The 15,529-nt window shown below is 38.7% G+C and overlaps 3 protein-coding genes across 3 annotated transcripts; all 3 read right to left on the reverse strand.

Moving 5' to 3' along the window:
* Positions 1 to 387: 387 nt before the first annotated feature.
* On the reverse strand, positions 388 to 1,904 carry LOC137391310 (uncharacterized). The gene is made up of 2 exons (XM_068077739.1): positions 1,814 to 1,904; positions 388 to 1,716 (listed from the first exon to the last, which is right to left on the reverse strand). Exon 2 carries the CDS (start codon positions 1,690 to 1,692, stop codon positions 832 to 834), a length of 861 nt encoding a protein of 286 aa, XP_067933840.1. The 5' UTR covers positions 1,693 to 1,716; positions 1,814 to 1,904; the 3' UTR covers positions 388 to 831.
* Positions 1,905 to 6,565: 4,661 nt separating this feature from the next.
* LOC137391723 (potassium voltage-gated channel subfamily A member 1-like) lies at positions 6,566 to 8,270 on the reverse strand. The gene is made up of 2 exons (XM_068078255.1): positions 6,884 to 8,270; positions 6,566 to 6,673 (listed from the first exon to the last, which is right to left on the reverse strand). The coding sequence occupies exons 1-2, from the start codon at positions 8,268 to 8,270 to the stop codon at positions 6,654 to 6,656; spliced, it is 1,407 nt and encodes a 468-aa protein (XP_067934356.1). The 3' UTR covers positions 6,566 to 6,653.
* A 323-nt stretch (positions 8,271 to 8,593) lies between these two features.
* LOC137391583 (uncharacterized) lies at positions 8,594 to 14,775 on the reverse strand. Its single transcript, XM_068078096.1, has 5 exons — positions 14,686 to 14,775; positions 12,467 to 12,545; positions 12,189 to 12,225; positions 11,863 to 12,036; positions 8,594 to 9,000 (listed from the first exon to the last, which is right to left on the reverse strand). Exons 1-5 carry the CDS (start codon positions 14,763 to 14,765, stop codon positions 8,936 to 8,938), a joined length of 435 nt encoding a protein of 144 aa, XP_067934197.1. The 5' UTR covers positions 14,766 to 14,775; the 3' UTR covers positions 8,594 to 8,935.
* Positions 14,776 to 15,529: the final 754 nt, after the last annotated feature.

The following is a 15,529-nucleotide window of genomic DNA, read 5'->3' on the forward strand; positions in this document are numbered from 1 at the left end:
GGTTAAGATTAGGTTGTGTATGAAATAGACCTGACTGTATGTACATATTGTGTTCAATTATCTGCCTGTGTCCGGCTATTAAATGGGTGCTCACAACTTTATCCAAATATCTTACTTCCGATAGACATAGTTTAACAATGAGTATTGAACCCTGCAATTAAATATTATCTGCAATACTATTCAGATGCCGGTCCTTTCCATTACAGGCAGTTACAGGATGTCATCAGTGTGAATTTCTCTAGCACAAGGTAATACGCTAAAACATGAATTGCATTCTTAGCTAGGCAACTGTCTAGCATTTTCCACTCCTCTTTTCTCGAGAGGAAGTGGAGAAGGAGAGAGGAAGGGATAAGCCGTGCCATTTTGGGATATGCACAAGAATTATATCAGTGTTCATCAGCTTGTATTTCTTATAATGCTAGATGATGAGAAAATGATTTCCCATAAAAATTGATTGCATTGCGATGGTAGCGTGTGGCCACCCAAACGATTGATAAAAGGCAAAAATATTGCTTCGTCTAGCGGCTAAAGATAGCCATAATAAATAACAGTTACTAAACTCTCATTGTAAAATTATAGAGTTGCGTTCTGGTGTGAGAGGAGCGAGAACCTCTTCCCCTGCAGGTCGTGCAGTCTAGCTGCCTAATACAGCTTCGTCTGCTGCCTGACTAAAAATACTAGGCTGGTCCCCGCTGTTAACTGTGGGACAAAAAATCTCAAATAAAAAAAATGTTTGTAATCCTAAACTGGAGAAACCTTCAAATGTCCTCGAGATGAATTGTAGCGCAGACGACTCTCAGGTATCAAACAGACAGGAATGCGTAGACACTTCTATACACTCATCGCTTGCCAAGTAGATGACTTTCGGTATCCGCTGTTCCACGTGACCTTCTGCACTTCTGTAAGACAAGAAGACACTCGTCTATGAGTAGGAGTATAAGACGATCTCTTAGACTGCAACCTAAACTGCTCTCGGGGAGGGAGAGCTGGTGGGGCGCTCGATCTTCTGTAAGTGTCCGAGTGTGAGACAAAGTCAAAATCTGAATCATCATGTATTTCCTCATAAATTGGCTCATCGGAGCTGTCTGAAGCACACTCCATTGCAAGGTTGGATATTAAGCTATCATATAATTTCTCTTTGCTTCCAGCATCAAGCTTGTCGTGTTTGATCTCTGTGAAGAGCTCATCGACAGGTGATTTGATATACACATCGTTGTTATTGTTGTATACTCGCTCCGACTTTCTGCACTCCCTTCGATCGGCTGACCCTTTTGGTACTGAACGCGGGCTTATCGATGAATTAACTGCACTGGACAGCTTATCAAGGCTTGTTTCGTATCCCAGGCTGCCTAAATCACTGATTATTTTAATCATCGATTCGCGGACTCTCTGAAGTTTCTCATCCGCAATATGAAAGTTTTCTGGTTGTTTGCTAAGGCAGACATATTGGTCACTCTCAAGTTCAAAATACTCAGACTCCTCGAGACTCTGCCCAGAGTAAAGCATCTCATCGATTTCACTCTCGCTGCAGGCACTCTGGTAGCCTGAGGATAATGTAGAAGTCGGTGACGAAAATTTGTATTTTGTAGAAGGAGACGTTTCTTTGGGAAGTCCAAAGCGGTTGTGTAAGTCGGCCAAGATGTCTGATGTTCTGGAACTCATCTTGCTGTTTGTCTGGTTTCTATAGAGCATTTGAGACTGCTCTGAGTTGAATTGCTAAAAAAGGAAACACATGAGATGTAAAAATTGCACAGGAATATTTTAAAACATTTTAGTGATGTATATGGTGAATTAGGAAGCAATCAATACTTACAATTTGTCCGAGCTGGACAAATATATCGTGATAAGATATTTTGTGTTTAAGGAAAACACGTGTCGAATGTCGGGTGCCGTTTCTTTTGTCGCTAGATTATTGTCTGAAGTGTTTTGCTTATCTTAGCTTTTTATATGTTTACCTGAGAAGCTTGAACGTATGGGCGGAGCTTCAATCATTTATTGGTCCAATCAAATGTTAGTTCACATTTCTGAAGCTAATATTACTACCAGCTGATGTCTCAGCAATCCTTATATATATATATATATATATATATATATATATATATATATATATATATATATATATATATATATATATATATTAATGCAATAACGCTAGCAAACTAAGTAAACATTTGGAGACTCGTGCTCATTGCAAAGACACCGTGACAAACTGACAAAGGTCTCGGAATGATTTGTTATGCGGAGGCTTGCCACTACATCTTCAATATTTTGGGAATTCATCGGTATGCACTGGTGTGTTAGCAACATAATACGAATATTGTTTAACTATCCCACTCTTTCATGTAGACCCTGACATAATAGCTTCATACTTGTTTTGTAAGCGCTCCAAAAATGACCTTGTTGTCTGTCAAGACCTCGCCGCAGAGAGGAAAAAGTATGTTGTTTGAAGGTGTGCTTCGTGTGGTATCAGAGCCGCACAATGGATAGCAAACTTACGAATTTTTTAGGTCGGGGCGGGTAGACGTGTTCACTTCTGTAAGAAGTCAGTGTCTGTATTGCCCATCTGTACTCTAGCAAATCATGAATACACATTACGGTGTAAATAGTTATCTACTGATTACAACTGCAGGGTACCATTGTAGCTGCCAGGTGTTATAAAAAAGTACGTTTTGAACTTTTAGTACCACATCCTGTGTTTTGTTCTAGGCAGTGTTCACTCCAGAGCTGCTATCGCGTGGCACGCACATCAAATAACAGAAAATTCAAGTTTTGGATGATCTGGCTAATTTGGCTTTTCTTGGCCCAAAGTTATTATAATTAGCAGTATAAGTGATGTGTTCATGTATGTGCGTGCAGACTGACTGGCCGGTGCTCGCCACACTCGAGATTGTAATCAACACTCAGGAATAGTCGAGTGTCATGGAAGCTCTTGTTCGTATGCGACAGGTTTTCTCAAGTAGCCCTCTTATGCATAGCAACTCATTTGACACCCAGTAAAGGTGCCCCCTGTGTGACAATAGCCAAAGTCAAATCATAGGGTATCATATGGCCAGACATTCACTGATGATGTCACAATGGTGCGACTGAGGTGTCAGTTTATGCGCTAATAATATTTGTTAGGCCGACATAAGTAGCTGGTTGTAAAACATAATGTGACGCTCCTCAAGCTCCGCGTAGGGCTACCCGCTTCCGTTCCGATAGATCAACATTCCGCATAACACGAGTGTCAAGCTTGGCAAATATTTCACTTTAGAAATGATTATAGTTATTGCCCCTGACATCTTCTACAGGAAGACCATGCATCAGCTTTCATACTTTTCTATGGTTTTTCTGAGACATCATTTACTAATCTGCTGCTATATCGTTATTAAACATTCTTTCTGAAGGATAATGGAGAAGAAATCAGATGAGAGGGAAGAGGGAAAAACTGAAAATGAAGAGCAGATGGGCCGAAGGGATAATAAAGAGAAGACGCTAAGAGAGATTGAGAAGTTGTGAGAGGGAATTCTTAGTCTTATACTTATAAAATGTAATTTGAGTTGTAAAAGTATTTTACAACCTACATTCACTTCCACACGCATTCTCCTGGCCAATCTACTAAGACAGAGAACGTACACCGTTATGGAGCAGTCTTTTTTATTCATTATGTTGGGGTTGTGCTACATTACTCAACACAAGATATGCAGAAATAGCTGTAACCTTAGGCACCTTCTTATACATATCCAAAATGACTAAAAAAAGAACTGGACAGTAACTTATAAACTTATAACTTGTAAACTTATAAAATTATTGAGAAGAGCTTGACAGCAGCTAAGAACTGAGGCTAAGTAGTCAGTAGACTCTCAATTGTATTACTGTGTATTGGGGGAACTTACGAATGCTCAGAAACAAAGTAGTCTATATTGTGACCTGTTATGGCTGCTACTAGACAGGAGACAGACCTATACATTTAAAAATACTTTAACATATTTCAAGTTACAATCACATCTAATTGTACTTTACGGTGCAAGTTTGCAGCTTGGCTTCAAGCGCCTACTAGTCATAATATGAAATTATGTGCTCTTTTTAACAGTAACCAAATTGACATCAAATGCAAATGTCTTTGTTTAAAAGCAAGTTTCAATATAGAATCTTTTTTATTCGTAGTAAATTTATTAAGTAGTTGTCCTTTCATTGGATGTTTATCGAGGAGACAACCTTTGTGTACAAAATATTATTTGGCTGAAAATGTGAGGCCACTCCTGTCTGGACACAGGATAAAAAGCTAGATCATGTAGAGGCCTGGTAAAATAGTTCATACTACCTATATCTAGCAGTAGCCGGTAGTCAACAGTCATATCATACAATAAATCATGTTACCCACTGACAGGTACCACTACTGACCAGTATTCAGGTACCACTGACATGTATTCAGGTACCACTGACATATATTCAGGTACCACTCACATGTAATACATGTACCACTGTCATGTATTCAGGTACCACTGACCGGTATTAAGGTACTACTGACCTGTATTCAGGTGCCAACACTGACATGTATTCAGGTAGCACTGACATGTATTCATGTAGCACTGACATGTATTCGGGTACCCCTGACATGTATTCAGATAGCACTGACATGTATTCAGGTACCACTCACATGTTTTCATGTACCACTGACATGTATTCATGTACCACTGATATGTGTTCAGGTACCATTTACATGTATTCAGGTAGCACTGACATGTATTCATGTACCACTCGCATGTTTTCATGTACCACTGACATGCTTTCATGTACCACTGATATGTATTCAGGTACCATTGACCTGTATTCAGGTACCACTGACATGTATTCAAGTGCCAACACTGACATGCATGTCAGTGTTGGCACTTGAATACAAGCTATTTTAGGGTAATAGTTGTTGCTACAGGTCTGTTGGCACTGAGTCTATTTATGCTATCATCCCCGCTCACTGCCACATGGACACACTTGTCAACAGCTGCCAATAAATCAATAGTTAACTTGACGCAGATGACTTACTTGTAGATTCGATAAATTGAATATTTTATATTCAAATCATCTCAGTCATATTAACTATGTGTATGTTGTTGTTATATGAATATTTAGATTTTACAAAATTACTGCTAGATTTGGAAGTTTGCAAAAGACTTGCACTTTTACACCGAGTCTCAATAAGTGCAAAATAAATTTTGTTTAGGCAAAGAAAACAATCTTGTTGTGTTTTTAATTGTGAGCGAGTCTGATAGGGCAGCACTGAGTGCAACACCCTAAGACTTGCACGTGTAGGAGAAAGTGTGTGATGAATTAGCTGGCAGATACTCCATCATAGTTATTTTGTTACTACCTACAGGCCCTGCATGTAGTCTAATCCACACTCACTACTCTTTACTACTTACAGGCCCTGCATGTAGTCTAATCCACAGTCCACACTCACTACTCTTTACTACTTACAGGCCCTGCATGTAGTCTAATCCACAGTCCACACTCACTACTCTTTACTACTTACAGGCCCTGCATGTAGTCTAATCCACAGTCCACACTCACTACTCTTTACTACTTACAGGCCCTGCATGTAGTCTAATCCACACTCACTACTCTTTACTACTTACAGGCCCTGCATGTAGTCTAATCCACACTCACTACTCTTTACTACTTACAGGCCCTGCATGTAGTCTAATCCACACTCACTACTCTTTACTACTTACAGGCCCTGCATGTAGTCTAATCCACACTCACTACTCTTGAGCCATTATATTTCAGTTGTGTTCAACCAATCCTAAAGGAAGTGAATTTGTGTAATAGTATATCCGTATTGCTCCACTTTTCAAGGTGACTGTTGGCAATAGAGAGTTAATGCAAACACCCGTTGGGCCCATAGAACACGAAGAAGCGCCAATTTTAGTAATAGATTTTTTTCAGTCACATAGGAAATGCAACTCCTAACCAGTTATAAAGAAAGTTGTAAAACTGTTGCTAACTTTAAAAAATGGATGACTGTCTCAGTAATAAACAATAAAATGAAAATTCATTAATTTGTTGATAATTTTTGTGAAACTAGACTTTTTAAACAATGGATAATAATGATGGTAAGAAAGTTGGAACGAGAAGAAGACTTGGAATAGACTACTCTATATATATTGCGCATAGACACTCTCCAGACTGCATTAATTTTCAAGCACTTTACAAATGACATGCACTCGCTTTTGATTACAGGCATTCCTAACTCTAGCAACTAATCAAAAAAGAAACTTTTCCAACAGCTGTTATCCTTACGGTTTGTTTCCAATAACTAACGATACATCCCGCTGCAGGTGATACCATGCTGACGGGTGCAATGCGAACTCATGAGTAGCATCCCAAAGGCTAAGTGATAACATCATATTAAAGCGGGTTAATTTCTCGTACATGTAGATGAATAAAACCAAAGATTTGGGTAAGATGTGGCCTCAAGAGGCTGTCAGAATATGTTGACGGCTTGTACTGCCCGTATGCATTCACTGAACAGCTTTCAAAGCGGAACTCTGCTGCAATCAAGTCACATAGAAACACTCCTTTAGGGATTAGTTTGCGTGTTTGCTGCCTGAGCTGTTTCGATGCCAAAAAGGAAATACTTTATTCGTCAGACATTATCCAAATGCCAACCTTACTACTCAGCTATACGAATAAACTGCTACCAGAGAACTAGAATATTGACCAGCCACTGACGATGCCACCAATACTATATGAAATTAAAATTGATCAAAATTACTTTAGCATAAATAAAATATATTTTGCGTAATTTTGGATGGAAAGGTTTGTCTTGACACAAGAAGCGTTATAATACACAACAAAAATGGCAATGGTAAACGAGTAAGTCAAGTCAGTGTACACATTTTGTCACCTTTTTGCCTTGACCTCTTGGTAGTGCGGTTATTTAGTTCATGGCTGTAGTAGCTGGAAAAGTTGGAGACAACGACAGGCACGAGCAAAGCGATTGTTATTACTCCCGATACGACACATACAGATCCAACAAGTTTGCCGGTAGCACCATCTGGTGTGACATCTCCGTAGCCTACAGTGCACATGGTAATGATTGTCAACCAAAAGCCGTCAGGTATGCTGGCTATATTTTTAGAGCCTGTGTCTAACATATCCGCATAGTAGATAGCAGCTGAGAAGAGCACGACAGTGATTATGAGAAACAGTCCAAAGAGATACAGCTCTTGTAGGCTCTTTTTTATTGTGACTCCAAGAATTTGCATCCCACGAGAGTGCTTGGTTAGCTTCAGAATTCTAAAGGCACGAAATAGCCTCAAAACTCGAAGAAACACGATTGATGTACTGGAGCGCTTTGTGTCACCACAGCTGCCAGAAATATATACGACTCCGAGGAAGATGTAGAATGGCATGATAGCGGCTATATCAAATAAATTCATCCATGCTTTAAAATACGTTTTAAAGGAAGGAGTGGAAATAAGCCGTAAGATGACCTCACTGGTGAACCAAATGGCGCACACACATTCAACTAAAAAAAATGGGGAACTGACATTCAGGGACTCCTTTGGTCTATAAATACCATCGACAGTTACCCAGCTGCTGTTGTCTACAGTACAGGCTGACTTTTTGAAAGTTGGTAAAGTCTCTAGACAGAAATTGACAATAGAAAGTAAAATTATTATAAGTGAGACAGTTGCCGCTATATTCGCCAGACTCGAGCTGCTTGGATATTCTACGAACAGCCAAATTGATCTCTGCCATGCATATTTTGAAAGCGTTATATTTGACTCGGGTAAAAATCCATTTTTTAGTTTATACTCTTTTAGTACATCAGAGCCGAGCTCATAAAATTCTAGTTCACGAAGGAACACATCCTCTGGTATGTCTTCTGGTCGGTAGAGCCGGCCACCACTCTGGTAGTAATAAAGTATGGAGCCAAATGTTGGTGCGTGACGATCGAGATAATAACTCCTGTGTTCCGGGTTCCAATAGCGCCTCCTTTTCGCCGGGTTACCCAGCAGAGTGTTTGGGTACCTGTTTAATGTGCCAAGCTGAGTCTCGAACACCTGGCCACTGACACACATGCGTAGTCTCTTGCACTGCCCTCGTGAGCAGTCATGTCCGGTCACGCTTTTTCCAGGTACCAAGTCTATCTCCTGCTCATATCCTGGACTGTCTTCAGTCAGCACCTCCACTTGTAAGTCATGAGCTTCAAATTTATGTGGAGAATTTAGCGACCAGTCCGTGTCGTGAATCGGCACACCTAAACTCCCGACATTAGCAAAGTGCATCCTATACACTTTTCTCTCTTGTCTCTCGAGATTAAGAAGCCGTTTGCTAATTGATGTTAATTACTAACATAGTCGATGATTTAGTCACTGATGGTATTTGTTACTTCTTCACCGCTCGTCTCTCTTCAAGCCGCCTTCTCCTTGGCTTAGACGCTTTAATAAACCTTCTGATTCGCTGTCTGATTCTGGCTTGGCAGCGCCTCAACACGAGGATGATAATCTTCAGCTGACAATGCGATGATATGAGAGAACCATAGCATGTCTGGGGTCGCTGCCCAATGAGGTTTAGTCATGACAGTTGAAAGTCGATGATGAATATATCATCTAATGAAACTCTTTATTTATACATTGAAAAGAAGCAGAGGACGGGATGTAGCAACAGGATGTTGAATTAATAGTACATAGAGTTTGAGCAATTTCTCATTTGCCGCACTTTAAAAGGTTTGAAATCATTGCTTGCATACAAGACATCTAATGCCTAGGGCTAAAATAGTAAATAAAGACAGAGATGCCGGTATAGGCATGCATATAATAGCAGTGTAGGCATGTCTAGCATATGATATAATATATATGTCAAGTCAATATAATAGAAAGGTCTGCAAGGCATGGGTTCTTTATAATATCAGCCGAAAGAAGTGCACCATCAGGAAACTGAAGTTGCTTTCTCATGTTCTGGGAGCGTTACCAATGCCAAGCACTGTCTTATGACTCCCAATGCCGTACTTTCCAACTGAAACACAAATGTGCTTAAAATTAATTGAACCCATGGAGCTAGCATGAAATAATATATTAACATAGGTAATCGAAGTTATGTTTGGGTTTTTTCAACCAGCAAGAATTTTTATTTGAAACCGTTTGCAGGTTAAGGGCTGCTGCACAAAACATGAGCTCTCTATTCAGTCTTTAGGCAGTGTATGACTTTAGATGTAAGAGATTTCTGCGTAACCTTTGGTGTTTGGAGTTGCGTTATCCCAGAAATGCAAAGCAAACTTGTAAAGATAACAGAACTCGTTACTAGTGGTAGTAATGAGCAACAATCTTATATTTATATTGCTAATATATTTTACTGAATGTGTCACAAACACCAGCTTAGTATAGGTAAGTTGGTGCCCAACAGTGCTTGTGGCAGCGAAACGTTAAAGCAAATTCTCTCTAGCTGCCACAGACAGGCAACGCTTGCAAATCAAACCTAGAACTTTACAGAAATCAGTCAAGAGCTAATAACACTTGCAAACAAAAAGGGAAATTATTTGTTGCCAGGTGTGTTAAAGTATGACCTTACATCGAGCTGTAGCTGTTCTCCGTATGTTAATTGCCAATTAGTCACAGCACAAAACTGGAGTTGCTTAATCAATAACTCATGAGGGACAACTACTAATAGGAAGTTTTTTTTCTTAAAAGTTGACTTGCAACAAAGTTCACATTACAGTTATTTGGCATCAAAAGATTCACTATGTTTTACCCTGCTGTGTTGTAGGTGCAAAATATGTGGAAATGTGATTACAAGCTCTTAAAAACTAAAAAACGAACAGTTAATCGCAGCCATCATGAAAACGCCATAGATCGGAATCTTTTTCCAAAACAGTTCAAATGGGACGTAACTGAACAAGATGGCTTCTGTTTACACTTTCATGCAACCCCATTCATCAGAATGTTTTCACAAATATACTTCACGCATTCCATAAAACCATATCTATTGTCTTTACGCGTCTGTTTCATCATCATTGTAATGCTGTCACTTTGAGTACTGATATCTCAAAACCTACCGTATAAATATGTTTAATCTTTTAACCTTAGCTCGAAGGAGTGCATATCATACTCTGATAAACATGAGGAGCCTGTTGGTCACCTGTGATAGTCGAAAAATGCTGCAGAAATTGTTCGGGCTGTTTGGCAGGAAGTATGGGTCACATGATCAGATAACGGCTAGATGATTAGACTAAGCCGAAACAAAACTGTAAAGTTGTGAGCATCTATATTTGATACGGGGTGTCCGATAAAACCCGAAGCGTTTGTCATAAACTAGTGCTACGAGACGTTTTATATTGAGTCTTTTATTGGCCTTTCAATTCACGTGATAACATCACGTGTCAAAACAGTAACCCAAATGTTTGAGAACGTCATCAAAATAAAGAGATTCCACACTACGTCATTTTTGTGATGGCTGTGATGAACTGTTCATTTTTGGACTTTTAAGAGCTTGTAATCACATTTCCACATATTTTGTATCTACAACAGCAGAGTAAGACATGGTGAATCTTTTCATATCAAATAACTGTAATGTAAATTTTGCTGCAATTAAACCTTTAATTGAGGTGGTAGGTGATTCTCATTTTATAGGTTTAATGCACTTCTAGTGTACTGTGGTACTTAGTTAGTAATACTATACCTCTGTGGTACTGAGTTAATAATACTATACCTCTGTGGTACTGAGTTAGTAATACTATACATGTACCTCTGTGGTACTGTATTAGTAATACTATACCTCTGTGGTACTGAGTTAGTAATACTATACCTCTGTGGTACTGTGTTAGTAATACTATACCTCTGTAGTACTGAGTTAGTAATACTACACCTCTGTGGTACTTAGTTAGTAATACTATACTTCTGTAGTACTGAGTTAGTATTGTTATACCTCTGTTAGTACTGAGTTAGTAATACTATACCTCTGTGGTACTGTGTTAGTAATACTATACCTCTGTGGTACTGTGTTAGTAATACTATACCTCTGTGGTACTGAGTTAGTAATACTATACCTCTGTGGTACTGTGTTAGTAATACTATACCTCTGTGGTACTGAGTTAGTATTGTTATACCTCTGTTAGTACTGTGTTAGTAATACTATACCTCTGTAGTACTGTGTTAGTAATACTATACCTCTGTAGTACTGTGTTAGTAATACTATACTTCTATAGTACTGAGTTAGTAATACTGTACTGCTGAGTTAGTATTGTTATACCTATTTGATACGGAGTTAGTATTGTTACACCTCGATGTCCGTAAGTTTGTAAATCCACCCTTCTATGACAGAGTCATTATTTGTAACCACTTTCCTTTAAATAGTGTAATGTAAAGCTTGACCAAGCTAGAATACAATATGGACTATTCACTTGACACCCTAATTTATAAGCAATATGTGGAAGAAACAATAGAGTGCTGACATAAAATGTGCAATATCACGAGATACCTGCCTTTGATGTTTGGGCGATCGGTTGGTGCTCACATTCTAAATGCTGAATGAGTGAGTATGGATAAACAACACTCAATGAATAATAGATAAAACTAGGCTAGACTGCTAGACTGGTAACTGATGAGCTAGGCACTACTAACTGGCCATATATTTTACCTGTCATCTCGACCTTTGATAATCGCATCTTTGTATAAAAACAAGAAACTCACAAGTAAACGCAGAAAAATTCCCAGCAATGGGTAAGAATTTGTTACAATGTAAACAATTATTTGCTGGCAACCATGCTGCTCAAGCCAACTGCATCCTGTTAACAACCCATAAGATAGCAGTCTGGACAAAGCCTTTGTTGAAGGGTACAAACATAGGGCACTGACTGAAAACTGAAAGCGGGTTGATGCTTACATGGTGTTGGCTTGGGTCGCTCCAACAGCCAGTACTGGAAGCCCTCTTTGGCTCTCATGTTGTAGCTGGTCTGTAAAAAGTCCTTGTATTGCCTGACGGTCTTTGGGCGAGTCGAATGGTAACTTCCAGGGTTGTTGAGATAACTCCTATTTATCGATGACTCAAAGTGATCAACTACATGTATAATGGAAATAAAAGTTAAGGTCAGGATATTTGACAGCAGCCAACGGGTACTTAAATAAAATATTTCAGAACAAATATCAACTTGATAACTCATAAAGATATGTGATAGGTCAAGAAGTACTTTGTGCAAAACAGTTTGTTACCTGAGGCAGGCAATGCAGACTTGACTCTCTCTGAGGCCTGTCAAAGAATACAATTGTCAATACACAGCTAATCTACATGTAATTCAGGGTTTTCAACATGAGATTAATCCTCTAATCAAAGATGTGAAACTTTTCTTTAGTGCAAATGCCAACAAGCAGGATATTTCTAACATTCAGTTGCACTTGCCTACATGTATGTGCAGTTGTTTGGCAGATTTTCAAACAGGATGTACGAATCTCTATTTTCATAAAATATAAAAATGTGTACTTTGACTCACCCTAATTTTCATCTTAGTCCAATGATCTGTTGGACCAGAAGCATTCCTTACAGCGTCATAGCGAGACCAGAAAGTCATGCTGTTTAAGAGAAAACATCGTAATGACAAACTGTTTGTGATATTTTCAACCGGCAATAAGGAGCAGTAGACAACCTCACTCATAACATGCTCTTACCAGTCCGGCAAGTGTAATGATGCACATCTCAATATTGAGAAGATTGCTACACATACTGCTCCAGTTGAGATTGATATAGACTACTATTTACTACTAGAGACTGGCATATACTACTATGTACTACTAGAGACTGATATAGACTACTATGTACTACTAGAGACTGTTATAGACTACTATGTACTACTAAAAACTGATATAGACTACCATGTACTGCTAGAGACTGACATATGCTACTACGTACTACTAGAGACTGATATATAATACTATGTGCTACTAGAGACTGATAAATACTAGTATGTACTACAAGAGACTGACATAGACTACTATGTACTACTAGAGACTGATATATCATACTATGTGCTACTAGAGACTGATAAATACTAGTATGTACTACAAGAGACTGACATAGACTACTATGTACTGGTGCATATTCAAGTAACTGGCAGGTATGGCTGTAACATACCGCTAGGCTGTAGAGCAATATGTATACAATTAGACTTTGAATTAAATGGCTGTAGAGCATTACGTATACAATTAGACCTTGAATTAAATGCACTTAGAAGTAATTAGACCGACAGGTCAGGAATTTGTTGGGCAGTGTTCAGAGGTGAAAGGTGGGTTACATTTGAGGTGTACAAATCACTGAACAGGTAAACATGACATCGAATATGTAACAATGTATAAACTAATGAAAGCTTGTGAAATCGAAGCGTGATAATACGAATTATCGAATTGTGCTAATCCTCTGACACGAGCTTCCTTTGTCTGTCTGTAGAGGAGTAGACTGCTTTACAAAACTAATAGCAACACACAGACTGAGTATACAGTGGCCCCAGCAACGTAATGTTTACTCGCTATATATTTGTATGTATGCCTGCATAAGATGAAGTTGAGGAACTCATGAAAAATTAACATTTAGATGTGACGGCACACAAAAGAATGTGAAACAGTACATACATGTAGACAATGTTGGGTATCACACAACAGAATGTGAGACAGCACATTAGGGAGTGTGTGGCAGCACATTAGGGAATGTGTGACAGCGCATTAGGGAGTGTGTGAAAGCACATTGTTAAACATGAAGGTTGCACATGAATTCCAAAAAAGTTCTAAAGGCCATGAACAGGCATCACAACTTCAAACTAGAACATACATCAAGTCTTTGAAAAAATACATATATCTGCGCGAAAGTGAACATACCAACCTCATTTGGATAGGAATTCAGGGATCTCAATTATCAATGAGCAAACGCCTTGCAACTAGCAGCAGACAAATACAAAGAATGCACTGTTCGTTTAGATAGGCAGCCTTAGCAGTAATATAAAATTAAAATGAAAGGAACCTATTCTTCTAATGACATAACGCAGACTGTTGGTTCTCAGACTCTCAATGCCTGATCAATAAGAGCGAATTCAATAATTGAAATTATCCAGTCGGATCTGCAGCTGTTGACTTTGTTCAGCGATAAGCGAAGGCATTAGTGCCTGGTCACCAACAATATAGGATTATGGGAAATGAGCTTACCGCGCTGCCCGCCTTAGGGCTAATATAGCAGCGGTAGGTCTGACTCAGTGTCCCCTCTGAATACCTACCGCAGCGTTTCTTGGTCTACTGATATTCCTACTTATACTTATGACTGCTCCCAGCCATACCTACGCATGTCTAAGTACTCTTGGAGCACTCTACTGTAGTACTCTAGAGGTACTACAGCTGTTTGCTACAGATCACTGTAAAATAACTGTGACATGTGTCAGCTAGCACTAGACCAAGAGCTAAAGCTAAGAGTGACAGACGACCTTGCAGAGAATAGAAAGAATATAAAGTGTGATGTTGCTGAAACCATTGTACATGACAGACTTCGTCAATAGCTGTATTGATAGAGACTACATCTCAGTTGGTATAATCACACGGTAGAAGTTTAAAGTATCCAAAAAAACATTTTAACTGAGGGAATATATGTACACTCTCTGTTTATCTGCTCACAACAATAGTTACACTATATTTAGTTACACTATGTTTAGTTACACTGTGTTTAGACACTTACTCAGAGATACGCGCTTCAACAGGTCCGATATCTGGTTTTCTCGTCATGGTAGAAGGGTCATCTAATTCGTGGCCCGTCATGACGCCTCCTAAGAAGAAATATGAGCAGACGACTTGCTAATTTGTAAAAATAATCTTAGCAAATATCGGCTCCTACACTGACACTGCTCTTGCAGGCGCTCTTCGAAGGCTAACTGGAGGATATCCCAGATCCAGTGGTCGAGCTAAGCTCGTTACCAAGCAACGCTGACCTAACTGATAATAACAACATAAAATCAATACACTGATAACTGCGCCGTGTAAGAAGGATGGTAGATCAGTAGAATGCTTGTGACAGTTTTGTATAGCGTGCTACAAAGGTGTCACTTGTGTTGTTGTATAAAGACAGCAATAGTCATTAGATATATCTGGGACTATGGAAAAAGAAATTAAATTATAATAAGTTTTATGGCTAAAAACTTCCACTATAGTCTAATAGTTCATATATATACAGAGTCATAGTCTAATATTTCATATATATACAGAGTCATAGTCTAATATTTCATATATATACAGAGTCAGAGTCTAATATTTCATATATATACAGAGTCAGAGTATAATATTTCATATATATACAGAGTCATAGTCTGATAGTTCATATATATACTGAGTCATAGTCTAATATTTTATGTATATACAGAGTCTCCTAAAAGCATAAGCAAGCGCCGTACAATGCCAGTTAATAAAGGTTAATAAGCATTTTAATCGATGTTATTTTTGCATGGTTTTAATCTTGAAGCGTTTTGGCAGTCAGCTCACCAGAAAAATGAAAAGCAATAGCAAATAATAGAGAAATACCAATACTC

The sequence above is a fragment of the Watersipora subatra genome, chromosome 3 (genome assembly GCF_963576615.1).
Source record: "Watersipora subatra chromosome 3, tzWatSuba1.1, whole genome shotgun sequence".
Lineage (NCBI taxonomy): Eukaryota > Metazoa > Bryozoa > Gymnolaemata > Cheilostomatida > Watersiporidae > Watersipora > Watersipora subatra.